The 26,487-nt window shown below is 47.6% G+C and overlaps 2 protein-coding genes across 2 annotated transcripts in view; both read left to right on the top strand.

Annotated features, from left to right (window-relative positions):
* ANXA4 (annexin A4) overlaps positions 1–12,585 on the top strand; it is a 56,501-nt gene extending 43,916 nt beyond the window's left edge. Inside the window, exons 10-13 of the mRNA XM_075535994.1 lie at positions 4,343–4,438; positions 5,195–5,253; positions 5,868–5,990; positions 11,537–12,585. Coding sequence (XP_075392109.1) covers positions 4,343–4,438; positions 5,195–5,253; positions 5,868–5,990; positions 11,537–11,599 — 341 coding nt within the window. The 3' untranslated portion in view covers positions 11,600–12,585. The remainder of the gene's footprint in view (positions 1–4,342; positions 4,439–5,194; positions 5,254–5,867; positions 5,991–11,536) is intronic.
* Positions 12,586–17,587: 5,002 nt separating this feature from the next.
* GMCL1 (germ cell-less 1, spermatogenesis associated) overlaps positions 17,588–26,487 on the top strand; it is a 39,934-nt gene continuing 31,034 nt past the window's right edge. Inside the window, exon 1 of the mRNA XM_075535625.1 lies at positions 17,588–18,000. Coding sequence (XP_075391740.1) covers positions 17,741–18,000 — 260 coding nt within the window. The 5' untranslated portion in view covers positions 17,588–17,740. The remainder of the gene's footprint in view (positions 18,001–26,487) is intronic.

Below are 26,487 nucleotides of genomic sequence, written 5' to 3' on the forward strand. Positions count from 1 at the left end.
CTTGTATACAACAAGAAGGGTTTAATGAGATATTTCATCTTTTATTTAAGGCACTTAGGTCTTAATGCTCCATTCTAATTTTATCAGCGCAGCATGCCCTTAGAGTCCTCCACAGAAGTCACACAACTCAGGGGGCTTGGAGAGGCTGAAGTTGTTAAACTGGAATCATGAAGTTGAAACTGTTTCAGATATTCCCTAAGGACAGACATCGGTGATTCCTCCTGCTAATACATATGCGGGTCTGCCATCAAATGGTGCACCCAGGAGGACAGTGGTTAAGCAGTAGACTGCTAACCTTAGGGTCAGTGGTTTGAGCCCACAAGATTCTCCAAGGAGGCAAATGTGGCCATTTGCTTCTGGTCAGATGCACAGTCTTGGAAGCCCTCTAGGGCAGTCCCCCCAGTCCTGTGGACTCTCCGTTGCAGGAACCCCCTCAAGGACAGTCGGTTTGTTTATTTTTTCTACCATCGCATGCACCGACTTGTGACTCTCAGCTCCTTGTTCCATTGCCATCCCATCTCCAGGAGCCAAGTTCATGCAGGTGCGTTTGTAACATGTTTTAAATTTCTGAACCCAAGCCATTGAGCTGGGCAGTTATATAACATTTACTTGCAAGTCACTGGAAACAAATCTTTTAGTTACTATTTAGATAAAGAAAGCCCCACACTGGGGGGACAGAGGAGAGGAGGATGTGGGAAAAGGGGAGGGGGAGCCAACAAACCCAGGGACCATGGAACAACAAGAGATCTAAAGTTGATGGTGAGGAGGGCATAGAATTCCTGGTGGGGTTCGATCAAGTGCAGTGTAGCCGAGAGGAAGTACAGAGAGCCGAATGAAGGTAGAACATGATGGTGGCACAGGAGGAAAGTAAAAGGACAGAGGAAAGAACTAGGAGGCAAAAGACATTTACAGAGGTATGAACATAGGCATGCACATATGTAAGTTTATTAATATATAACGATAGGGAGATAAGTCTATGTACATGTATTTATAGGCTAAGTATTAAGGTAGCAGATGTACATTGGACCTCTACTCAAGTGCTCCCTTAACAAAAGAACACTTTGTTCTAATAACTTGGCATTTTGTGATGCACTTTCCCAACACAATTGCTGAAGACAAAATGGTTGCATATGCTAATGTGGTGAAGAACGCTGATGGTGCCCAGCTATTATAAGATATAGTGTCTGGGCTCTCAAAGGCTTGAATTTAAACATGCGACCAACTAGCAAGGAAGCAACAAAGCCCACATAGAAGAAGCACAGCAACCTGTGTTATCACGAGATATCAGGCATGAGAAGACTCACAAGGAACAACCATTTCGATGCAAATGAAGAAGGTTGGAATGGAGACCTAAAGCCCATCTGTAGACATTGGCCATCCCTTCACAGAAGAGTCACAAGGAAAGGACAAACCTGCCAGAGTGAAGTATAGTACCAATGAAACACACAACATTCCTCTAGGTCTTTAATGCTTCTATCCCCCATCCCCGAACTAGCAGGACCCCACTTCTATCTTACAAATCTGGCTAGACCAGAGCATGTACACTGGTGCAGATAAGAGCCCTCTACACACACAATCCAGGACAGAAAAACCCTTCAGGAACAACAAGGAGAGCAGTGATACCATGAGGGTAGGGGGAAGGTTGGGGGAAAGGGAGAACCAATTGCAATGATTGATGTACAACACTGCCCCCCACCCCTTAGGGGGATGAACAATAGAAACGTGGGTGAAGGGAGACAGTGGATAGTGTAAAATATGAAAATAAAAATAATTTATAAACTATCAAGGGTTCATGAGGGTAGGTGAGGGAGGGCAAAAAGAGAAGTTGATACCAAGGGCTCAAGTAGAAAGAAAATGTTTTGGAAATGATGATGGCAACATATGTACAAATGTGCTTGATACAATATGTGTATGAATTGCTATAAGAGCTGTCAGAGCCCCCAATAAAGTGATTTATTAAAATACAAATAAAGAAAACAACATGGTTTCTCTTCTAACCACAAATAATAGTGCGGTTTGTAAGCACTAAGTTTTTTGTTAGTAACTTTCCTCAGGGGGGTGTGCTGGGGGCCATGCAGTGATATGCATCGTACACACCGTGCTTATGGCCATATCTGCAGGCGTGGTCATTCTCTCCCCCCCCCCCCACATTACAGGGGACCAAACTGTGTCATTCAGAGTTCTTTGACTTCCGGCAACACAGTTTGATTCTGTGCATCACCGTGACTCCCATTTACAGCTTTCCTTGCTCATGTCGAAAAAGAAGGAGATTCAGTACCTTCACCTGACACCTCCAGCAGTCAGAAAGAGAAGGGATTTTTAAGACGCTTACCGTCCGACAGAAGAAATAAGGGAGACAGAGCAGAAATCAACGGAACAGCAAAACAACAGAGGGAACCAGCCAAACAACTAAACAGGATCAATCCCACGGAGCTGGTCCTCTAACCAGGATCAATCCCACGGACACACCACTGGCGTACTTCCCAGAAGAAATGAAGGAAAAGGTCCAAATAGCAGGAGGAAGGAATTAGATAGGCGACGCCATACCACGGGGTCTGTAGAGCCGAGGATAGCTTCTGACTAGTGATGTTCAATATTATTAGGCATTAGTTTGAAATGTCATTATGGAGATGAAGAATATATGCAAACTCATTTCCCCATAAATGGCATTGCTATTAATTTCTATATTTTAACTGTCATCCTACATTCTCAACCCTAGACTCTGCGCCTTCAGGGCACCGTAACTGTTTTGCTCACACTTCAAAACGTGGGTAGTTAACTTTGGAAAGAGCCAAATGTTTCCGTACCATGCATGAAAGTGGGACGATATCATTTCAGCACCGGTCACCCAACAAGAGGATGGAGACAATCTAAATGCCCAACGGGAGAAGAAGAAAGAAACTTTGGTTTCTTTCTGGAATACCACACATGGCTAAAAAACAATGACGGAAAAAAATAAATAAATGAATAACAAGACAATGATGAAACCAGGAAGCACCTCCTGACATCAATGCACCTGGAGGGCATGATGCTGCCTGACGTCAGCCCATCACAAAAGGGCAAAGATGGCAGGAGACGTCTGTTATAACCCCCCCCAAAAAAAAACCCCCCAAAACCCAACCAACCAAGATAAAGACTTTCATCCCAAAGGAAATAGACTATGGAGGTTACTAAGGTGGGGTGGGGGCGGTCTGCACGGGAGGGAGGATGAGACCATAGACTACACTGCTGATGGTATTCACTTGGAAGAAGACAGTACTCCACAGCAGAGAATAGCGTCGTCAATGGTGGGGGAGTGAGTGGGTAGGGTCAGCTAATGGGTGGCAAGGTTGATAAGTAATTTAAACTATTGACCACAAAATTTATGATGTGAAATGTGAAACCCCCACCTCATTCACAATTTTTAAAAGTCATTAAAAGGAAAGAAACATGGGAGAAAATCCCACTTTGGACACCATCAGTGCCTTTGGCCATCTCCCTGGTCTGCTCGGTGAACAAACTCCCTGACGGGATGAAGGAGGCCCTTTTGTGGTTGAGTGATGGTGGGTACTCGGTGGGGGTGCCCTTGACTGACCGGTCTGTGAGAATCAGCGATGGAGGGACAGGGGGCACTCCCGAAATAGCAAACAGAACAAGACGCCAGTCTAAGAAGGCTCCAGAAGGAGGCAGGAAGAAAGGAAAACATGATCACCACATTCAAACAACGTGGCAAGGAAGTGAAAGGGTGGATCATGCCCACGTCTAGTAAAAGATGTAACCCGCTTCCTTCACGTGGAACTCAGTTTTGAAGGTGTTGGATTGCTCTTTGATGAACCAACACGAAGGTGAACACACAGGTAATTGTCAAGGCCCGAATGACAAAGGGACACCTTCTGCTTATTAAAGAAATCACGGGAAAAAGAAAGCAAATCTCTCCAGAGGCCATTTACATGTGGACAACAGGGTCTCACAGAAGGGAAGGGGCTTACCTGTTGTCCGCCAAGTGTCACAGACCAGTCAGTGTTCCCCATCAACACTCCATTGCCCACACTCCTACTTAGGTTTCTCTGCAAATATGCCAAGGAATAGGGCAATGAATGTATAAGGGTGCTTTACTCAATTGATGTATGGATGGATTGTGATAAGAGTTGTGTGAGCCCCAATAAAAAGATTTATTAAATTAAAAAATATGCCAAGGAATAAATCAACACGAGGGGGCTTCCAAAAGTTCATGAAATTAAAGAGCAATGAACTTTTCCCACGAACCTCAGCGCAGTCCAGTTCAAAGGTGCCCGTTGACTTCCATCAACGTCCCCCCGTTCTTTTCTACTTGTTTGTCATGCCATCTTCTTACTGTTTGCAGTGTTTGATGAATACAAAAGGATCTCCCAGAAGGACATCGAACAGAGTATTAAATCGGAAACATCCGGGAGCTTTGAAGATGCTTTGCTGGCAATCGGTAAGCTGGCAGGGCTGGGGGTGAGGGAGCAAGTGTCCAGGGACGTCCTGCATCGTTCTCAGTCTGTCGTCACAGGGATGTCATTCCGTGGGTTCCAAGAATAGAAATTATTTACATCACTCGTGATGCACTTCATAATTTTAAACAAGAAATCGCATACATAACCTGAATGCGATGGTGTCACTTGGCTTTATATAGTTTAAGCAGCGGTTCTCATCCTTCCTCATGCCAAGGTCCTTTCATACAGTTCCTCATGTGGTGGTGACCCCCCCCCCCAACCACAAAATTATTTTAGTTTCTACTTCATCACTGTCATTTTGCTACTGTGATAAATCGGGCGACCCCTGTGAAAGGGTCGTTTGATGCCCCCAAAGGGGTCGCGACCCACAGGTTGAGAACTGCTGGTTTCGCGCCTGGGTGCCTTTGTGCTTCAGTAGGTGGGCAGGATAACCCTAGATCTGGCAACTCTGTGAGTGGTTAGAACTGAAAACTGTCTCATACAATAAAGCAATCATGGTTTGAAAGCACATAGTACTGTTGGCTTGATGGCCCGCCTGGGCTATTTCATGGGTTTTCATGATAAATTGAGTGTACTCTCCATCAGGGAAATATCTTCAGCATAGCCAGTGTTCATTAAACCTTGTTGTTTGGCTACAGTTTTCCCAGGAAAGTGATTACGCGAAACGACTAGAAACCCCACATGCAAACAGAGGAAGGCACCACTGAGTCCCTTTGTCTTCTCTTCTCTCTTGACAGTGAAGTGCATGAGGAACAAACCTGCATATTTTGCTGAAAGGCTGTATAAATCTATGAAGGTCAGTGACTTCACTTTTGGCATCTCGATGGCTGTGGAGGGAGCCCTGGTGGCATAGTGGGTTGTGTGCTGGGCTGCTCCCCTCAAGGTCCAAAGTTTGAAACCAGCTGCTCCTCTAGAGACAGATGAGACTTTCTACTCCTGGAGAGTTACAGTCTCAGAAGCCCACGGGGTCATTCTGCCCTCTCCTAGAAGGCCACTAAGAGTCGGAATCAACTTGATGACCATGAAATGAGAATGGCCGCGGCATGCCTTGTAGCCCTCTTCAACGGCTCACTGCCTGGAGTCTGCCCTTCTACTCTGGCCTGTGTAATCAGAACCGTGGGGGAGGGAAGACTGACCCTCCAGGGGGTGGGGACACTGTGGGCAAGGCCGACCGGCTGGACAACACAGACGGTTTTCCTCAAATTACAGCAGTTTCCGCAGGCCAGAATGTCCAAGGGTCGGAAAGATACATTGTGGGGCACCTAGAGTACTAAGTTCCACGGGCCTTGCGGCTCAGAGCAGACCCAGAACCTTGTCGGGCGTCCTATGCAGCCTCACTCTGGTGGAATAAAGAAGCCACCTGAGCGTCAGGCGGGCTTGGCTACACGGTGATCTTGTTTCCTCCCGTAGGGCTTGGGCACCGATGATGACACCCTCATCAGAGTGATGGTTTCCCGAGCAGAGATTGACATGCTGGACATTCGGGCCCACTTCAAGAGGATCTATGGGAAGTCGCTGCACTCCTTCATCAAGGTAGCCGCGGGAGCCTTGCCTTGGCCCAGGGGGAGGCCCGATGAAAGGACGGGTTGTCAGCCAGGCACTTAGAGATGTCCTGCCCCTTCCTCTTTGCAGGCCTGTCTCATCCCTTTAAAGATAATAGTCTGCTCCTGATATTCCTAGCCTCACACACATGTTTCCATCTTTACAAGATTACAAGCTGGAAATGTTTGCCTTCTAAATGTAGTCATTAGTTCGTGCTGACCCGAGCCAGAGAAAGATTCCATTCTAATGAATACTTTGGAGAGGACCATTTGTTTTATCTACCTGATGACAGTGGAAGGTGTACACCCGCAGCAGTCTTCCAGAACCCTAGTCAGGACCAGCCCATTGGCTGGGAATCTGAGACCGCATTGTCGCTCTCCTGGATTGTGTTCTTTACTTGGAAACATACTGCCATACATCTCACGCGGCCACTGACATGCCTAGGCATGACGTCAGAGAATGTACTAAAATAAAACCACACGAAAGCCTATGGTATGTTCACCAAGACATTCCTTGCGGTACTTACATTATTTTTGTTTCCGTAAAAGGAGCCTGGGTGGTGTGAGGGGTGATGATAGGACACGGGGAGCACAGGTCTAGAAACTTCTCAGACAGAACCATCTCGAGGGATGGCGCTACCTGGCCTGGAGGGTAAGGACCGTAGTCTGGAGCGACATCTGGATCAGCTGGCATGACAGCGTACATGCAGATATGGTCCTGAGCGCATCCTAGTTCGGCAAGTGACACCTGGGGGTCTTTAACGCTCACAAGTGGCCGACTGAGATACAACTTCCGGTCGCTTCCCACCGGGAGCAAAGGAGAAAGAGGAAAACCAGACTCGAAGGAACAGTGAGTCCGAAGGACCAATGGCCCGTATGCACCACAGCCTCCGCCGCCGCCTCCAGCCCGGGACCACCTGAATTTCCAGCCCTCGCGAGCAGGGACAGAATAGGAGGTCCCATCCCGAAAGGGAGACAAACCTAGAACAAAATTCCACTTCATTAAAACATAAAAACAGACTAGACTTGCCGGTCTGATACAGATGGGAGGACCTGCTGACATACTGCTCTACGTGACCCTGCTAACACGGAGCGGAAGCCAAGCCTGGAGGCCACTGTCCACTACGCAGTCCGTGTCCCTGTGAAATGACTCAGGAGGAGCGTGCTCCTTCGAATCATTGGCTGTGTGAGACCCAAAGGACAGCGGTTTCCCCAAAAAGAAGCCGAGGAAGCCAAGGGGGGAGGGAAATCGGAAGCGTGGAAATGAAAGCCCGGCATGCAAACGGGGAGTGCGCTAACCTACTGGGGGGCTGCAACCAATGTGCCGGCACCATCTGTGTAGGAATCATCAAATGGGAAACTAATTTGCTGGGTAAAATTTCTCCTATAGCACAATAAAGTGTTTCGTTGTTTTTGAAGGCCAGGCCAAGAACAATTCAACAATTAACAGGCCAGGCCAAGAACAATTCAACAATTAACAGCAACAACCAAGCAGGGATTACACTATTGAAGCCGTTGCCGTCAGGACGGAGGAGAAGTATTCCGTAAGGTTTCAGAGACTGGGGGTCTTTCTGAGACAGCCTTGGCTGTCTCCAACGGAGCAGCTCGAGGGTCCAAACTGCTCATCAGCTCAGTGCATGGCCCACTCTGCCGCCAGGGCTCCTTTTGTGAGTGGGGGGTTTTGTTCTACACTCTAAGGGGGTGGGGGGAGAACAGCGAATAGGAGAAATTAGAACACTTTATATGAATACAGTTAACAATTCAAAAGAAAGAAACTTTATGAAACTTTAGGTGCCAAACAGAATTGTGTGAAACTCATATAAGTACAAACGTGGCAGATCCAGAAAGAGAGAGTGGTGGAAGAATTATGTTCATGAGACATTTTCAGACGTTCTCCTTCTTCTTTGGTAGATCTAGGAGGCTGAGTCTAAGAAGAGAGATGTTTCTTGCTTTTGTTTCTCCCAAGCCAAATTGTATCCAGCTTTATTAAAGATACTTTTCATAAACAATCGTGTCCTTCAAGCAGGACATGGGTGGACCATGGTTAACAGCACACAGCAACTTTCAAACCCCTTCTTCCGTGGACTTCCCAAACCAGAGAGCCACTGTGAAGCCCACTGAAGTCTTCAGCGGATGCTCTGAACGGGGAGAGTTTATCAGAGTGTGGACATTTCACATTCAGCAACTTGTCACGAGCCGACCCTAACTTTCTGAAAATGACATGAACACGGCAGAATCACCGATCGGAAGATCCACACTTGGAACAACGGGAGCGCTGCTCTTTTCAGGGATGCCATGAGGACGGCGTCCCTGGAAAGTCCAGGCGCCCAATAAACTAACAACCAATGTTTTGAGGACAGGTCCCAACAGGTGTCTGGGTTCGTGGGAGTCAAGTCTGTGCTGCAGGCAGAAAGGGAGAAGAAGGGTGAAGGATGGAAAACGAAGCTGTACTTTGCCCCTCTCACCAGGTGCCTGTGCCAAGGGGGGATCATGTGGGTCATGCCAGGGCATCCCTCCTCCTGGGACCCCAGAGGGAGTCTCTCAAAATTAGCAGGGCAAGGTGCTGTCTTCCACTCCATCCGGCTTTGCAGAGAGCCTATGAGTGACATTTGCCCCTCCCCCCCAAAGACAATAATGAAATGTTCTGTGTGCTAACCACGTAGCTTAAAAAAAAAGAAGTAAAACAAAAATTCTGCCTTTTTATAAAACTTGATAAAAATAGTCTTTCAAAGGGTACAGTCACCAGAAGTACACAGTTATCAAAAATGCACACGCTTCACCTGGCATCTCCAGCACCTCCGGCTCTCTGTGCCTGGTCTGGGTTCGCGTCTCCATTCTCTGCAGGCTGTTCCCGTCCTTGCCAGCATCAACTTTCCCCTTTCCCCCCTTGGGTAGCTTCTCTCCCTTCTTGGCAGGGGTCTCATTAGGCTTAGGCTGGGTTTGGGAGGAGCAGGTTGCTGATCTCCTCTGAGGTTCACCTTCACCTTGGCTATCGCCCTTAGCATCCCCTTCAGCCTTTCTCTTGTGCATGGTGGCCATGGTGGCGGGGCGCAGGCGCTGGACATGGGGATGTGGCGGCGCGCAGGCTCTGGCCGATCCGGGGGCTGTTCTTGCCTCTTCTTCACGCTCGAGAGAGAGGTCTAAGACTGATTTAGATAGATAAGTATATTAAACTTTGATCCCTGTACACGGGGATTTCAGCTTATCTAGTGCCAATAAAGCACTTACAAAATCGATCGATTGGGCAGTAAAATTTTCTATGTAGAAACGAGAACTTTTCCGGAAGGCTAGTTAGCAAACCATTTTAGAAAAGTTAAGGGGAAAAAAAGGATCATGAATCCAACAATCCCACTTTATGAAAATTTTTCTAAACAAATCATCGAGACAAAAACTAAACATAAATATGTTTATTGTAGCACAGTGAAAAACTGAAAACCACATAAATATCCAACAGTGGTGAGGGTTGAGTAGATAAATTATTTCATCTATGTACAAGACAGCAGCATTCTGTCAGTGACCATACAGAAGGATATAAAAAAATACTTAGTGAAAGCCAAAACCAAACCAAATTCACTGCCGCCAAGTTGATGTCGACTCACAGTGACCCAATAGGACAGGGTAAAGTTTCCAAGACTGTAATTGCTCCCTGCAGTACAAAGCTCCACCTGTCTCCCCTGGAGTGGTTGGTGGATTTGAACTTCCAACCTTGTGGATTGCAGCCCAACTCGTAACCACCACACCACCAGGGTTTGTATGCAGGAAAATAGAAACACATTAAAACTGTATTGTTAGGTGACAAAGGCAGCCACTGCCTCTGTGCCTTCCTGACACCAGGTTTAGATGTCCTCTCTCACACCGCTGCCAATGCATCACTTTTGACCCCAACCACTTGGATAAGCATTGGCCAGCGACCTGCAAGGTTGGCATTTCAAGACCACCGGCCAAGAGAGAAAGACAGAGCTTTGTAGTCCCGTAAATGCTTAGTTTCAGAAACTTACAAGGGGCCAGCCCTGCCCTGCCCTGTACGGTTGCTATGAGTCAGCATCAACTTGATTGTATTGCGTTTGGCTTTTGAAAAAGCTTCATCTTTCTCCCTGAGAGCAGGTGGTGGTCTCGAACTGGTGACCAATGCAGTAACCAGCCCAGTGTCTAAGCACAGTGCCACTAGAGCTCTTCGTCGGTTCCCATAAACCGTGGAATTTCCACAGCGACTGGACTCTTTGTGATTCACAGAGCGACTCCCACACATGCTAGAGGTTATGCTAATGAAGCAAGTATTGATGGGTGGGAGGTAGCCATTCCAGAAAAACTTAGCCCTGTTATCAGTCTGGCATGAGGAAGGGTAGGGGGCTGGTAACTGCGTTAGGTCAAAGGGCAGGAATCCAACCCGGCATGCCTGCTTTCTATAATCCCCATACAAATCCCAGACGCCGAAGCGTAGGTGAGAGGTAGAATCACCTGGTTTGTGCACATGAGGCGAAGTATCTTTAGGACGCTAAAGCCCTGCATTTGAGGTCCTCTTACTAATGGTTTAGGAGCCCTGATGGCATAGTAGGCTACGTGTTTGGGTCTTAGCTGCAAGGTCAGCAGTTCAAAACCACCAGCCGTTCTGTGGAGGAAAACAGGCTTTCTACCCCTGTAAACAGGTACGGTCTCGGAAATCCCACATGGCAGTTCTACCCTGCCCTGTAGCACTGCCAGGCACGAGTTGGCATTGGCGGCTTAGCAGTGAGTTTGGTTTGGGTTTGTGGGAAGTGGCAATAAAGAGCAGATGCTTTGGGTAAAGTTCATCGTAGGACCCACGAGCCCAGTACAGAACACACCTAGGTCTCATCACAGGTGTCTGGGTGCATATAAAAAAGACTGGGAACATCTGCTCAGAACGAAATGTTAAGGATATTCATCCCTTTAAAAGCACAGCACCCACAAAAACCCACCACTGTAGAGTTGACTCTGATTTATCGTGACCGTAAAGGACAGAGTCCCACTGTCTCACAAGGTTCCCAAGGCTGTCCATCTTAGCAGACTGCTACATCGTTCTCCTTTGGAGCCGGAGGTTGGTTTAAACGGCCAACGCTGTGGTCAGCTGGACAGTGTTTAACCACTGTGAGCTGCAGAGTAATCTCTCCCTAACTCACGGCCACTGAGGCTATGCTGACTCATCGCAAGCTTGGAGGACAGGGCAGAACTGCCCCTGTGAGTTTCTGAGACAGAAACTCTTTACAAGAGTAGAATGCCTCACCTTCCTCCCAAGGAGCAGCTGGTAGATTCAAACCGCTGACCTTACGTTTAGCAGTGCAAGACGGTGGAATTATGGATGGATTTTTGCACTCTTCTAAGTCTTTATGTTCTACACTGAAACAGTATTGCTTTTGGAATAAGAGATAACCCACATTATTAAAGATGAAAAAGAAAAACTAAAAACCCATCTCAAAAGAATCTAGAGACACTTGGAAAGCTTAACGTAGGTGACTTTGAGCTACCGACTCCACGTTAAGGCGCGCTGACCTGACTGTAACTTTGCTTCCCTTGCCCCAGGGTGACACGTCTGGCGACTACAGAAAGGTCCTGCTCATTCTCTGTGGCGGCGACGATGATTGAAGTGAAGTCCACGAAGGATGGGAGGCTCCCGGCGCTCTTGCTTTGTTTTTAACTTCATTTTTCTACACTGCTATTAGCATGATCTCAGAATGCTTATTTCCAATTAAAACGCCCACGGTTGCCTCCTAGGATATAGACGGCCTGTGTTATTATTCATCTATAATTAGTCATTTTGATACTTTAAAGCTGTCCGTGCGTTTCAAAGCTTATAAAACTTGAAAGGAAATGTAAAATTAGAAGTAGAAAAACAGCATAGTGCTGCTTCTGACACATTTCTCCCATGGTTGCATGGCAGGGACTGGAATGTGTTTGGGACATATTAAATTATTTCAGGCGTTGTTTGGTGGAAACCTTTTCAGGCGGATGGCTGGAAGAGTATTCTAAAAATCACTGTTCTTCTCTAATCCAGTTTCTTCCACGCTAGTAATTTCTTGATTTGAAGTGATGAGCTGTTAGTAAGAATATCCATCTAATGTGCTATTTTATACAAAGAGGCTGAATGGACCCACACAGGTCCTTTGTTTAGGTTCATCTACAGCATCAGCTGACGACGGTTAGCTACGTTTGTCCTGGGAGATGGCTCCCGTCACATCTGCTGTTAAGAGCACTTGCTCTCACCAGGCTGACACAGACCCAACGCCTCTGAACAAATTCAATGTTAAATGTAATTATGTATGTCTGGTTACCAAACATGAATGTTGAACATTCCACAATGTTCTGTCTTAATCCAGCTCGAAGACCAATGGGGAAAAAAAATTGAGTATCAAACTCAGTCTTTGAGTTTACTTTGATTTAAAAGACTTGTAGTGTGCTTAAGATAATGTTGACGATTGTTTTTCCATCTCAGTGATTTGTAGTAAATTTGTGTTTGCTCTGTGCCTTTCAACTCTAGAATCCTTCTGAAGGCGCACTTGCACTTCATTCAAAAGCTGTTTGTCTACAACATGGGAAAAAGTAATTTTAATAAAACGTGGTTTCTGTTAAAAGGGGTATATGCTTTTTTTTTTTCTAATTGAATTTTCACTTCTGAGTCTTAGTTCCTCCTGGCCCAGTGGGTTACGGTTTGGGCTGCTAACTGCGAGCTCAGCCATTCCGAAGCACTCGATGCTCAGCGGGAGAGAGACGTGGCCCTCCACTCCCGTAGAGAGTTACCGTCTCAGAAACCCACAGGGGCAGCTCCACCTTGTCCTAGAGGGTCCCTGGGAGTGGGGATCAACTTGATGGGAGTTAGGGTTGGGACCCTTCTGCACTTTGTTCTTGGGTAAATGATGCCCTTTTAATCTCAAATACTTGGTTCTATAAACAGTTGATGAAAAGGGTGAGGAACCGTTTTTTTTCTGCCAGGGGCCATTGGGGTGTTTAGAACGTCGTCGATGGTGGGCCACCCTAGTTAGAAGAATTAACTCCCCGCTAATGCTTCTCTGTGGTGAGGCAGAGACGAGACCCCTGGTGGTCCTGTAGTCCCTTCCACGTTGGTCTGCTTACTGTACGGGCAGCAGTTTGAAGCCACCAGCCGCCCCGTGGGAGAAAGCTGAGGCTCCTGCTACTGTGGAGAGTCACGCTTTCAGAAAGCCACGGGCAGGTCCACCTCCCCGCTGAGGTTGCTGAGAGTCAGCCCCTCTGGCAGTGAGTGTGTCTTGAGTTTGGTGAAGTTGGCTGGCTTGATTCTGTAGGCCTGACGTTCCCACTCCTACTTTAACTTCCCGGAGGTTACTTACGATTCCCTTGATGCGCTTAGTGTTGGCTGAGCATCGGATCATGGTGATGAGTTCATCTCAGACTTGAAGGGTGACCCCAGGTGATAGTCTTGGGGTTCCACTTCGCTCTCTCCGACCAGTAAGTCTGGCCCTTTTTTGTTAGTGCCTTTGACTTTCATTCCACTGTATCCCCCACTCAGCCCAAAACTTTTCATAGGATCTGAAAGGAGGGATGTGTGAGGAACCAGCATCATTCCGTTCCTATTAGCAGCACAGTTATATCCTGATAACCATGCAGTGGCCAGGTGTCAGAACCAGCTTGATGGTTCTATGGTATTGTGAAGGCTGAGCTACTCTATAAGGACTGTGTGTTCTTCCCAATGTGGTGTTCCTTGCCTGTCGTACATGCTTGAACTCTATTGGTGAAAGCTATTGAGGTGAAATATGGAAACTGAGTCATTCCAGAGGAGCCCTGGTGGCGAAGTGGTGATGTGCTGAGCTGCTAACTGCATGGTCAGCAGTTAAAACACTACCAGCCACTGTGGGGAGACACCTGACTTTCTACTCCCATAGAGAGTGACAGTCTTGGAAACCCCCAGGGGCAGTTCTGCCCTGTCCTGGGTTTTTTTTTTTTTTTTTGGTTGTATTTAGTATGAAATAAAAACACAGGGGCACCTTTTTTCATAAAAAGAAGACCCAGACTGTGGCTGTGAGTCAGCCATTCCTGTTAATGATAGGAACTAGACCTGCACAGAAGAGCTGGGCTCTCCAAATCCACTGTACTTGGCTTTGGAAACATTCTGCATTTTTTAGTAGAAAAATTGACTCAAAACGATATATATGATGCCTTTCTCCATCCAGCCACCTTTGCCTTGATCACTTCACCACCCCCTCTCGGAGAGTGGCGCGACGGTCTCTCAGAAATGAAGAGAGTAAGGGAGAGAGAGAGGAGGCGAGGGAGGAGAAACACCCAGGACGCCCTTGCAGAGAAAACGCAGCCAGCTGGAAACTGGAGAAAGAAAGACAAGACTAAGCTGTGGCCGATGAAACCTCGAATGACCTCATCATCTTTTGAGAAACTTAAAATCAGAGCCCAAGCAATGGAGGCTTTGCCAAGTGCAGAGTTCTACTGAATGCTGACTTCTGATTCCTCTTACAAAGGATGGCGATCCCACTGAGTCAGCTTTGCAAAGAATTGAGGAAGAATGTGAACAAAAGGCGTGTGAGCCTCTACATTAAACCCTTCAGTTATCCTTTGTTAACAAGCAAAAGATAGAAGATAATGACAGGCCCTGCTATTTTGTAATAAATTCGATCATTTCTTTAATAAAATCATTGTTAGAAGTTATTGAACTAGAAAAAATACTAAATATGACTTAGGCAAACATTGTAAATTGAGTGCTTTTTTCTTTTGATTGACAGCTTCGTAGAAAGCCAGCTCAAGCCACCAGTTCCTTACCCACCTTGAACAAGTCTGACTGAGGGGCTCTAGTTAGAAAACAACTCTATTTTTCTTGCCTCCCATTTACGTTTCACTCCGTGGGCCTCCTTCTCCTGTCCCTAGATGAAGACTCAGGCAGTCTAATTTATCTGTTCCTCCTGAGGTTTTAAAAGGCCTACTTTCCCAGGGTTATTTCAATAATTAATAGATAGACAACATTCCAAACTTAATTTATAGGTGATGTTTCTTAGGTGCCTCAGCCCTGGCTTGTAGCCAGTGGGAAGCTAGCTTTGGGGGAAAGGGACGCAGTGGCTTCTCTTCTTTAGCCCACCCCACTCCAGGTTTCCTTCCAAGCCTCCTGCCCCCTCTGGGGGGGGGTGTGTGTTGGTGGTAGCGGGGTTACAAAGAAGCAGGGAAGTCCCGCCTGGCTGTCTTTGCTGTGATGGCCGAGGACCGGCCCTTGCTGTGACCCTGGTAGACTTGAGTTGGTTCTGTGGCCCTCCATCCCTGGGACACCACTCACCTGTGGTTCCTTGGCAGGGCAAAAGTGGTTCTCCTAACTTTCCCTCCTTTCTCGACCTCCAGGAATTCAGTGCTCCCTTCAGCTTGTCTGTGCTGAGGTCTGTCTGTTGCCTCTCCCAGGGTGGCCCACAAGTGCATCGTGGGAAACACATGTATGTCTTTTTCCTCTGACAAATCCTGGTGTGCAGCCTGATACCTGGGTGGCTCACCCCCCTGCCCCTTTGGCCAGTCTCTTGCTGTTCACAGTTCATCAGTGTGAGCCAGACACCAGCCAACTGGGTTCCCCAAACTACATAGACTGTTGATGGGCCTGGAAATTGGTATAACCATTTCCAAAAGCAATTTGTTACTATTTAATAGCATTGAAAAGCTTCCAGGGATCCTACTTTTGGGGGGTCTGCTGGGTGAGTCTTTGTTCATGGCTGCTCTGTGAAAGCAGTAAAGTAGAAACAACCTAACAGCTTCCGTAGGGGGATGGATAACATGGTTAGTGACACAATCGGCAGTGAACATGAACTAGAAATTTGCTCGCCCAGATACATCTCAGAAGCCTTGCTTTGAGAGGAAAAAGGTGCTGGGTGATAGGTGTGGCATGATCCCATTTAGTTACATGTTTAAAGTGTGTAAGAGGGAATATTGTTTATGGGTAATGACAGTCTGGATACATGCATGGAAATAATGGTATCCATCACTCTTTCAGGGCTGGAAGGGGAGGCAGACTGGAATGGAGAGGAGGTTAAGTGAAGGCATCTGAGAACTTATATATTCTATTTTATTAATGTTCCAGAAGAAACATAATTTAGAATTTAAAGTTAAGTGGTAGGTATGTGGGTGGTTTTTTGTTCATATTTCTAGAGGACACTGACTATTGTGAACCACCAGAAGAAATAACAAATCAGAAAAAATACCAGGGAACTTCAAAACATTGATGGTGAAATAGGAGGAAAAGCTAATGGGCGTTTGTGTAACCAGAATGCTCCTTAAAAGCATGTCTATTTGGACACAAGTCAGGGAGAGCCGATTGCTAGAAATGGACACCATGGTTTGTAGAGGGCCCGAGAAAAGCAGGGACATCCTGAAGGAGATGGATCGATAGGCGAGCTACTGCAATGGGCTTGAAACATACCAACAACCATGAGCAGGGCGCAGGTCAGGCAGCTTTTTATTCTTTTTGTACATAAGGTCATCGGGAACATGAACAGCCACTAACAACTCTGAAGTATTTCAGCATCACCAATATTTTATTTAAAAAAAAAACAATAGAAGGGTGTCATGGAGTGAAAGTCGGTGGTGCGGAGTGCTTAGCAAAGACACTAACACTCCACTCTGACACCTGTGCAAATGTTACTTGAACCACTGAAGTCCTGACCGTCCCGGACAAACCAAAACACCAAACTCACTGCCTCGAGTCTGTGCTTACTCACAGTGACCCCCTTGCGGGGTTTCTGAGACGGTGGGAGTGGAAAGCCCAGTCTTTCTCCCACAGAGGGGCTGGTGGTTTCGAAACTGCTGACCATGCAGATTGCAGCCCCACTCATAAGCACCGCACTCGAGCTTATTAAGGATGCCCATTTCCCAGAGGGAGAGAAGTTCGGGGACGATAACTCAATGGGGGCCATTGATCCTTAGAACTTCCATGGGGGCTCTGGCGTAGAATAAACCACCTCCACCCTATCCCACCACCACCCTCGCTCAGGCCCTCCTTCCCCAGGAAGCCCAGCCCAGCGGGAGCCCTGCCCATAGTGAACCAGACCAAGGATAAACCCAAATAGCTCTAGCCCAGGGCAAGGGACGCTGGTGGCACCCAGGAATAAGCGCCCGATTCCACCAGACCATCATTCAAACCCACCAGCCCTTCTTGCGGAGGAAGAGAGGGAAGGCTGGCTGCTCCCAGAAAGATTTACACCTTGGGGCACCCGAAGGAACAGTTCTGCTCTCTGGGAGGGTCGTTATGAGCCGGAATCCACTGAGGGCAGGGAGTCAGTGGGTAATCTAACAGGGTCCAGCAAGCACCTGGAACTCCAGGAACTTTTTGCAGAAAGATTGAATGACTTTGATCTTGACGACGCCACTGAGTGTGTGAAGCACGGAGACGGAGGCCGAGGCCCCAAAGCGCAGGAGAACGCAAGGCACCAAGGAACCTCAAACCCGGGACCCGCACGCCCACCTAGGGCCCGGTGTTCGTCTGCGCAGGCTCCGCCCGGCCGGCCCGCTCGGCTCCGCCCGCCCCTTCCGGAGGCTCGCCGCGCGCATGCGCCCTGCCGGCCGCGCTTTGTTGCGACGGCGCTGGGGGCCGGGAGCCGCGGGCCGGCGCGCCGCGCGCCCAGACGCCGCGGGCGGGGCGGGGGATGGAGGCGGTGTCGTCCGCTGCAACGGTTGGGGCTGCGCGCGAGACGGCTGGCGGGAGCCGGACCATGTCGGGAGCCCCTCCGCGCCGGGCTCGCTGAGTGCGCCCCCTGAAGTCCCGGGGAGCCGTTGCCCATGGGCTCGCTGAGCAGCCGGGTGCTGCGCCCCCGGGGCCGAACGCGAGCCCCAGCGGAGCCGGGTTCCGGGACTGGGGGCTCGGCCCGCGGGCCCCGGGCCGGCGGCGACGCAACCGGACACGGCTTCTGTTACTGCCCGGGCAGCCTCAAACGCAAGCGGAGCGGCGGGGCCTTCTGCTACTGTCACCCGGACTCCGAGACCGACGAGGAGGAGGAGGAAGGGGACGAGCAGCAGCGACTCCTCAACACCCCTCGAAGGTATCTGTGTGGGGGGGACGCGCCACCCTGACCTGGCCCCGCACCTGTTGGGCCTGGGCGCGCCGCCGCCTGCAGCTCCAGCCCCGCGCCCGGCAAGTGCGCTCGGGGGGCGGGCGCGCCCCAGGCTGCAAAGAGCGGACGTGCCCTTGACCGGGCACACGCGGGGTCCCCGGGAAGCCGGCGCGGAGCGGCGATCGGGGAGCGCCTGGGAGGCCACGCCAGGTGTGCGGGCTCGTGAACCGCAGCCGCAGCCCGGGTGTTGCTGGAGCCCCAAGGGGAGCCCCAGAAACGCCACGCCGGGGCTGGCGAGTAAAAACCGTGCTGAGTGGGTGGCCGTCCTGTAAGTCGCATTGCATCCGGTTGCCGGGAATGGTTTGGAATCGCGCGTTGAGCCTCTGAGATGGGTGTGGGTACCGGTGATGCGGGCCACTGCGAGCGGGAGGGGGAGGAACCGCGCGCTGCAAACTCCGCAGGGCCAAGTTCACGGACGCGTGCGGGGCTTCCCCGCGGCGGTTCCCTTCGCTCTCAAAGCCTCCGACACTTGCAAGTCTTTAACGCGGGTGTCCAGCAAGGCTGCGCCGCAGCTTGCTTAAGATGGGAAAAGTTGACAAATGGACTATTTACCCGCAAACCAGATTGCAGTTTGTGAGTTACGCGCGGAGGCGGGGCTTCAAAAAGTTTGAGGGGACGGAAGTTGGGAGGGTGGCCTGAAAACCAATGGAATTTGACTAAGATGAAGCCCTCTCATATTTTCGTAGCAACTCTCTGGTGACTCTCTCAAACATCTGTGGAGTCATTTAGATGTAATTTTTAAAAAAATGAACCTTTAAAAAACCAATTCATTAAAAGCTGTTGCCACACAAGTGTTACATGTTTACTGTAAAAAAAAAGTAAGCTATCATACCATCATAATTCAGCCACTCAGAGGTAGCCAGCATTAACAGTCTGATTATTAAAGCCCCTCACACAGTTTTACATACGAGTACGAATTTGTGTTTGTTTATTTTAAAAGCCTTTGTGAAACTGCTCGGGGTCCGTTTGGAAGAATTCATGTGACACTTTAATTTTTTTTAATCATTTTATTGGGGGCTAGTACAACTCTTATCACAATTCATACATACATCCATTGCATACTCTTAAGTGCTCATATTCTGAGTTCTCATCAATATCCTACTCCTAAGAGGCTTATTTCCCCATATATATGGAGGTATTAATACCTCCCTTGCAGGGGTTGACCAAATCAATGAAGATACACCGTGCCTGATTTAGAAGCACTCAGTAAACAATGCTATTTCTTGATTGTGCCCAATCACTAACCTGAAGGTTGACCTATCAAATCCGTGTAGGGGGCCCATTAGAGACAGACCTAGCAATCTACTTTTATAACAGCGGTTCTCAACCTGTGGGTTGCGACCCCTTTGGGGGCCGAATGACCATTTCACAGGGGTCGCCCGATTCATAACAGTAGCAAAATGACAGTGATGAAGTAGCAACAAAAATAATTTTATGGTTGGGGGGGGTCACCACCACATGGGGAACTGTATTAAAGGAATGACATTAGGAAGGTTGAGAAACCACTGTTTTATAAAGATTACAACCACACACACAAAAAGATTACAACCAAGAAAGTCCCAGCGGAGCAGTTCAATTCAGTAACACAAGATTCAAATTAACTCAATAATAGCCCATTGGGTGTTTTTGCTTGTTTGTTTTATGAATTGACCACGTTATACATGGAACATGCCCACTTTTCCCTGGTGTTCCTTTTGTTAAGTGTTTGAATGGAATGCTTCCCCCATTCTTTCTCTTTCTACCACCTGTGTCTTTAATCAAAGTAGCTCATTGCCATGGGATTGATTTCAACTCATAACAGCCCCATAAGGGCAGGGTAGAGCTGCTGCACAGGATTTCCAAGATTGCCACAGCTTTGCCTTGTGGAACATATGGTGGGTTCCAACCACTAACCTTTTGTTTAGTAGCCTGGCTCTTTAACCACCAGGGCTACTTAGGTATCTTACAGAGAGCATATAGTTAGGTCTTACCTTTGTTTTGAATCTAGAAGGACGTCTCTGCATTTTAATTAGTGTTTAGGCCAATTATACTTAATGTAGCTATATGTGTGTGTGTGTGTGTGTTCTTTTGAAAGAGAAACTAACACAATCATTTGAACAGAAAAGAATATATGAACAGTAACAAGAGTTAACTACAAAGGAGTTGAGCAATCCCTTTAAAAAATACCACCTGGAGGGTGCAGCCACTACCTCTAGGTCTGAAGCAGAATAGCCAAGGAAGTAACAAATTTGGAATTAAAACCAAACTAAGCAGATTCAAGTGTTTTTGGAGAGGGTGTGGCTGTAGCCCCGTGGGTGGTGTGGGAGGCTGAGGCTGGTGAGCAAGAAACTGCACACTGGAATGCAGACAGAACTTGCTTGGAGGCTTTATGACCAGCCTCATGTGGCACTGTGGCTGGGCTGTCTGTAACCCACCAGCAACCCAGTTGATTCTGACTCATAGCGATCTTATAAGACAAAATAAAACTGCCTCTTTGGGTTTCTGAGGTTGTAAATCTTTTTGTTTTTTTATCATTTTATTGAGGGCTCGTACAACTCTTATCATCATACATATATCCATGTGTCAAACACATTTGTACATTTTTTGCCATCATCATTCTCAAAACATTTGCATTCTGCTTGAGCCCTTGGTATCAGCTCCTCATATTTTCCCCTCCTTCCCCACTCCTCCCTCCCTCATGAACTCTTGATAATTTATCTATTATTATTTTGTCATATCTTACCCACTCCCTTCACCTACTTTTCTGTTGTCCATCTCCCAGGGATGAGGTTATATGTAGATCTTTGTAATCGGTTCCCCCTTTCTACCTCCCCTTCCCTCCCGGTATCGCCACTCTCATCGTTGGTCCTGAGGGGTTCATCGGTCCTGGATTCCCTGTTTCCAGTTTCTATCTGTACCAGTGTCCATCCTCTGGTCTAGCCAGATTTGTAAGGTAGAATTGGGATCATGATAGTGGGTGGGGAGGAAGCATTTAGGAACTGCAGGAAAGTTGGATGTTTCATCGTTGCTACATGGCACCCTGACTGGCTCGTCTCCTCCCCTCGACCATTCTGTAAGGGGATGTCCAGTTGCCTACAGATGGGTCTTGGGACTCCAATCTGCACTCCCCCTCATTCACAATGTTTTGATTTTTTTGTTCTTTGATGCCTGATACCTGATCCATTCGACACCTCGTGACCACCTGGGCTGGTGTGCTTCTACCATGTGGGCTTGGAAGAAGCCCTCATCCTTTGACTGGTGGAGTCGAACTGTTGTGGATATATTTTGTATGCATGGTTAACATCTACGTTTGCACAGTTAGTTGACTTTAAGTACAGGAGTTTCCCCTTAATGATGTGTGTGAACCCTATTCAGATCAGTCTTTCTTATTCATTGTCCAACTCTCACATGCATGTGAGGTGATTGGAAATACCGTGGCATCAGGGTTACTTTAGTCCTCAAATCAGGTCTTCTGCAGCAGATTTACCCAATCCAGTGCTGTCTAGACACACACACACACACACACACACACACACACACACACACACCATTATCTCAGGAAAATGGCCAAGTCTATGGGTCAGACTGGAGATTTCTCCTCACATAGGTAACAAACCCAAGATCAACAGGTCAGCCTAACACAGTGGATCTCGACTTTTCCTAATGCCGCGACCCTTTATTACAGTTCCTCATGTTCCGGTGACCCCTCAACCATAACATTATTTTTGTTGCTACTTCATCGCTGTCATTTTGCTACTGTTATCAATCAGGTGACCCCTGTGAAAGGGTCGTTCGACACCCCCCCCCCCCAAAGGGGTCGCTACCCACAGGTTGAGAACCACTAGCCTAAAAGATCAGGTAAAATCTAGTGATAGGATTCTGCTGGTGGTGCGGATGGTTAAGTGCTTAACCACTAACCTGAAGATTGACAGTCGGAAGCCACCTGGAGATGCTTCGGGAGACTCGCTTGAAAATCTTCTGAAAACTCACCGCCTTTAAAACTGCGGGGCAGTTCTACTCTGTACACACGGGTCCCTGTGAGCCCGATGCACTCGACAGCAGCTGACCGCAGCCCAGAAGAGCTGCGGGTCAGACAAACTCTGGACGACGGATTTGGTTGGTTGGCTGAAATGTGAACCAAAAGGTGGTCTGTGAAATGCCAGCGCCGTCTTGGTGAACTCTAGAGGAAGGCTGAGAAAGATTGGCATGGTAGGAAGGATTTATCCTGAAAGACCAACTCGCCCACCTTGCTCTTACACAACTCTCATGGAGACACATGAGTAATATTCCTGTTTGTGAGGGAACAGATGTACAGTCCCAGAACCTCTTGACTGAAGGGGAAGCCATGTCTTCTGGACGAAGGATCCTGTTACATGAACAACATTGATACTCCCGTCGTCCCCAGAGGGACCTACAGCCTTTTACTCGACGACTGCATTGGGCAAAGGAAAACTGTAAGACTTTTCAAGGGTTACTGGGTACTTGCCCTAAATTGATACGAATTCCAAGAAACTAAAAAAGTCATTGGTCTACTAACTGATCAGAGGAGGAGCTTTCGAAGGTTAGGTGATCAATGAAATTTTAGCTCAAATTCCTTCTCAGTGAATAAAGACTTCTTTTGTGAAATGGCTTTTGGTTTGCCAAATGCCACCAACCTACCACTTCACCTGAGCTGCCATCATGAACTGGGTGCTGTTGAAGCCACCAAGCAGGCGGTGAAGCCGGGCATGCACAGCGGTACCCCACCATCAGAGGGAGATGCCCTAAAGGCACACGCTAACTTCTGTGAGGAAGTAGCCCAAGTACCCGTGGCCATTTGGTTCCAGCTAGACATACGGACCTTGGTTTCCAATTTTCACAAATAAATTGCCTTTTTTTTTTTTTTACAAATTGAAGGTTTGTCACAACCTTGAGTTGATCTAATTCTCCTTCCTCAAAATCCTTTTCTTTCATAATGCTGTTGCACATGTAAATATGTTATAGGGCAGTGTAGTGGAAACTCAACTGTTACATGCTAACCCCTGAATTTGTCTGACTTGCTTTACTGTGATAGCCACTTTGTTGACCAGTCTGGAACTGAACCCACCATGGCCCCAAGGTATGCCTGTATCGCCTTCTCTGTCCCAGTCCCTGTCGGCAGCCTCATGGCAGGGGGTGTTCCCTGGGACCAGAGGACTCAAAGGAAGACAACAACTGGGACCTGCTTACAGACGGTTCTGAACTATATGTCTGCACCACCGAAATGGACAGCTGCAGCCTGACAGCCTCCGGTCTGGACCATCCCTGGAGGACAGTGGTGAAGGGAAACCTGCCCAGTGGGCAGAAAACTGAGCAGGGCACCTGGTTCTTCATTTTACTTGGAGATTGGGCCTAAGGTACCAAAGTGGAGCAGAGTATAGCCCGTGGCCAGTGGTTTGATGAGATGGTGAAGGGCATGATTAAGGAACAAGTGTGTTGTCCTGGGGCTGCTGCTGCAAAAGGCCATCACTCCGGTTGCTGTAAGAGCAGAAGTGGATCGTCTCGGAGTTCTGGAGCCCAGTAGCTGTGTCTAGGGGAAGGTGCTTTCTTGTCTCCAGGCTTCTTCGAGCCCCTGGGGTTCCTTGGCTTGCAGCAGCATCTTAAATCACTCATCACATGACTGTATTCCCTGTGGCTTTCTTCAGATTGGATTAAGACTCGCCCTATTCCAGTGTGACCTCACAGTAACAGGTAATGTTAACAGATAATGTCTTCAGAGCCTTATTTCCAAACAAGGTCATGTTGACCAACACCAGCGGTTAGATGCCTCAACATATTTGTCACCCACACCACATTGCTTGGGGGTATAAATCAGTCCAGAACATGATTGGAGAATAGGTATCGAGGAAAATGGGTCTGTGGAAGAAAGAGGTATGTGGATAAACCGCTCTGAGTGGGTAATAAACGTGAAGCTATTTGTCTCACTTTGAGAATGCTCAACAAAGTGTCATCTCAGCCATGAATTTAAATAATCAAGCAGATCCGATGGCCCCTTCTGTGGCTACCTACCTATTAGCCTTTCCGTGCATGAATGAGTGTGCTTCCGCTCCTGACGTTGTCGACTGCTCTCAGGAGCACAAAGGGACCGTGGCGATAGGGGTGGTGAGTATGGTGGTTCGGCACCATGAGCATCCACTCACCAGGGCCAACTTGGCTGTGGCCACTGCTGCGTGCTCACTCCACCAACAACAGACTGTACAGAAATCCCAGAGCGGTGCCACCTCCTGGAGTCGCCAGCCTCTATCTGGCGGCAAATTTATGATTTTGAGCATTAACTGTGATGGGAGGGGCATCATTTTACTCTTACGGGAATTGATACTTATTCTGGGTACGAATGTGCGTACCAACATTGCCATCAGGGGACTAAAAATACCTGCAACTGTTTGAGACTCATCCAGCAAAACGTACAGTTGTGCTGTATTAACTCTATGGTCCGTGGCATCACCTCTCTGTGGAATGGGCACACATAGGGCCCCATCTTCTTGCTGCTGTGGACAGTGTGGGCATTGGTGTACATAGCCCACAGTGTGGTTGAGACATTCGATGATGCCCAATTCTTTTCTCTTTAGGTCCCTTTCATCCTTTGGAATTTAGCTAGTCCATCTTTGTATGGTCTTGTCAGTTGGTGGATCTTTAACATCTTCAAACTTAGGGGCCACTTTAGTTCTGGGGAATTTTCCTCCATTAAATTTTTCCCCATTAATTTCTTACATAATTTCCTTCCCTCCCTGTGTTTGGGTTTCTCTTTTAAGAGCCTATCTTAATTGGAACTTGGATTTTTTATTGCACCTTTCTTTTTTCCTTTATGTTCTGAGCAGTTTTCTTAACTATCCCATTCATCTCCTCTTTTGACTTTTTAATTTCAACAACCATATATTTAGTCCCCAAGTATTTTTCCAGTCTTATTCTGAATAGTTCCTTACTATAGCATCCTGTTCTTAATTTTTAAATGTGATCATTTCAGATAATCTAAGTATACTAAATCAAAGGATATTTTTCTAAGTTCTCCCCAACCCCCAGAATAATATGCTTTTTCTGGGTGAGATTTTCTCTTTTGTATGGTCCTGGTGCTACTGATTTTCCTCATGTTGGGTGATCCTTGACTGTCTACTTATGCTTAAGAATGGGTAGCTGGTTTGTTTGTATGTGTACGTACGAAGGGGTACCCCCCCCCCAATTGAAAAGAGCTCCGCTGGACAGAGCTTTTGCAGTATGCATTTATCCCCGCTAGGCGAGCATCGAGCAACTTGCTCTGAGTTAGTGCACCCAGCGGCATCGCCTGGGAAGGTTCTGTCTGGTCACAGTGAATTTTTTTTGTAAAAGCAGTTATGTTCGAAGGTCGTGTTTGGTGGTGGCGGACTTAAGAGAACGGCTGTGAAATTTGTTTTTCTGCTCGGGGCATAGTTCCATAGAAACTTGTGATGTGGAACACAGCTTACAAGGACAGCGCTGTGGGAAAACTCAAGGGGACGGGTGGTCTTCTCATTTCAAAAAAAGGTGCAATGTTGATTGACGACAAACCTCATTCTGGATGTCTGTCAACTTCCTGAATGGACAAGAATGTTGACAAAATCCGTGCCCTTGTGCTCGAAGACCAATGATAGACCACTGAAGAGATGGGGAAGTTACTGGTATCTGGACTATCTTGGTGCTCAGTTTAGCAAATTTCAACCAAAGATTTGGGAATGGGAAGGGTCGCTGTGAAATTTGTGCCTCGGGTACTGACTGACCAGGAAAAAGAGCTTCTCCCATACTTTTTCCCAAGAGCATTACTGGTGACCAGACATGTGCTGTTCTTAGGACCCCGAAAGCAAACCTCAGTCAAGCCAGTGAAAGACACCATTGTCACCTCGCCCGCCCCTCCAAAGCTCATCAAGTGAAATCAAAGACCAAAATGATGCTCATTTGTTTTTTGATGTGAGGGGGATAATGCATTTGGAGGTCATTCCACCAGGTCAGACTGTTCATCAAGCTTTCTATTTAGCGGTTCTGACAAGATTGCATAACAGTGTGCGACAAAAAAGGCCTGATTTGAGTCAGACTGGTCTTGCCACCATGGCAGTGCACCTGCTCATGCAGCCATCTCAGTGCACCAGATTTTAGCAAAAAACAGCATACTTCTTTTTCCCCATGCACCTGACTCACCTGACCTCACTCCACATGATTTATTTTTGTTTCCATGAATGAATAGGGACATGAAAGGACAGCAATTTGATGACTTAGAAGGGGTGAAGAAAAAAATGAGGTGCTGTTAGCCATCCCAACAGATGAGTTTGAAAAACGTTTCCAAGAATGGAATCACAGATTTGATAAATGTATTAAGTGTAATGGACAGTACTTTGAAGGTGATAAGGCTATTTTATAAAAATAAATACATCGCTTTGAAAAAAATCCATTTGGGGGTACTCCCTCTTATGT

This window comes from Tenrec ecaudatus, chromosome 17, assembly GCF_050624435.1.
Source record: "Tenrec ecaudatus isolate mTenEca1 chromosome 17, mTenEca1.hap1, whole genome shotgun sequence".
Classification (NCBI taxonomy): Eukaryota; Metazoa; Chordata; class Mammalia; order Afrosoricida; family Tenrecidae; genus Tenrec; species Tenrec ecaudatus.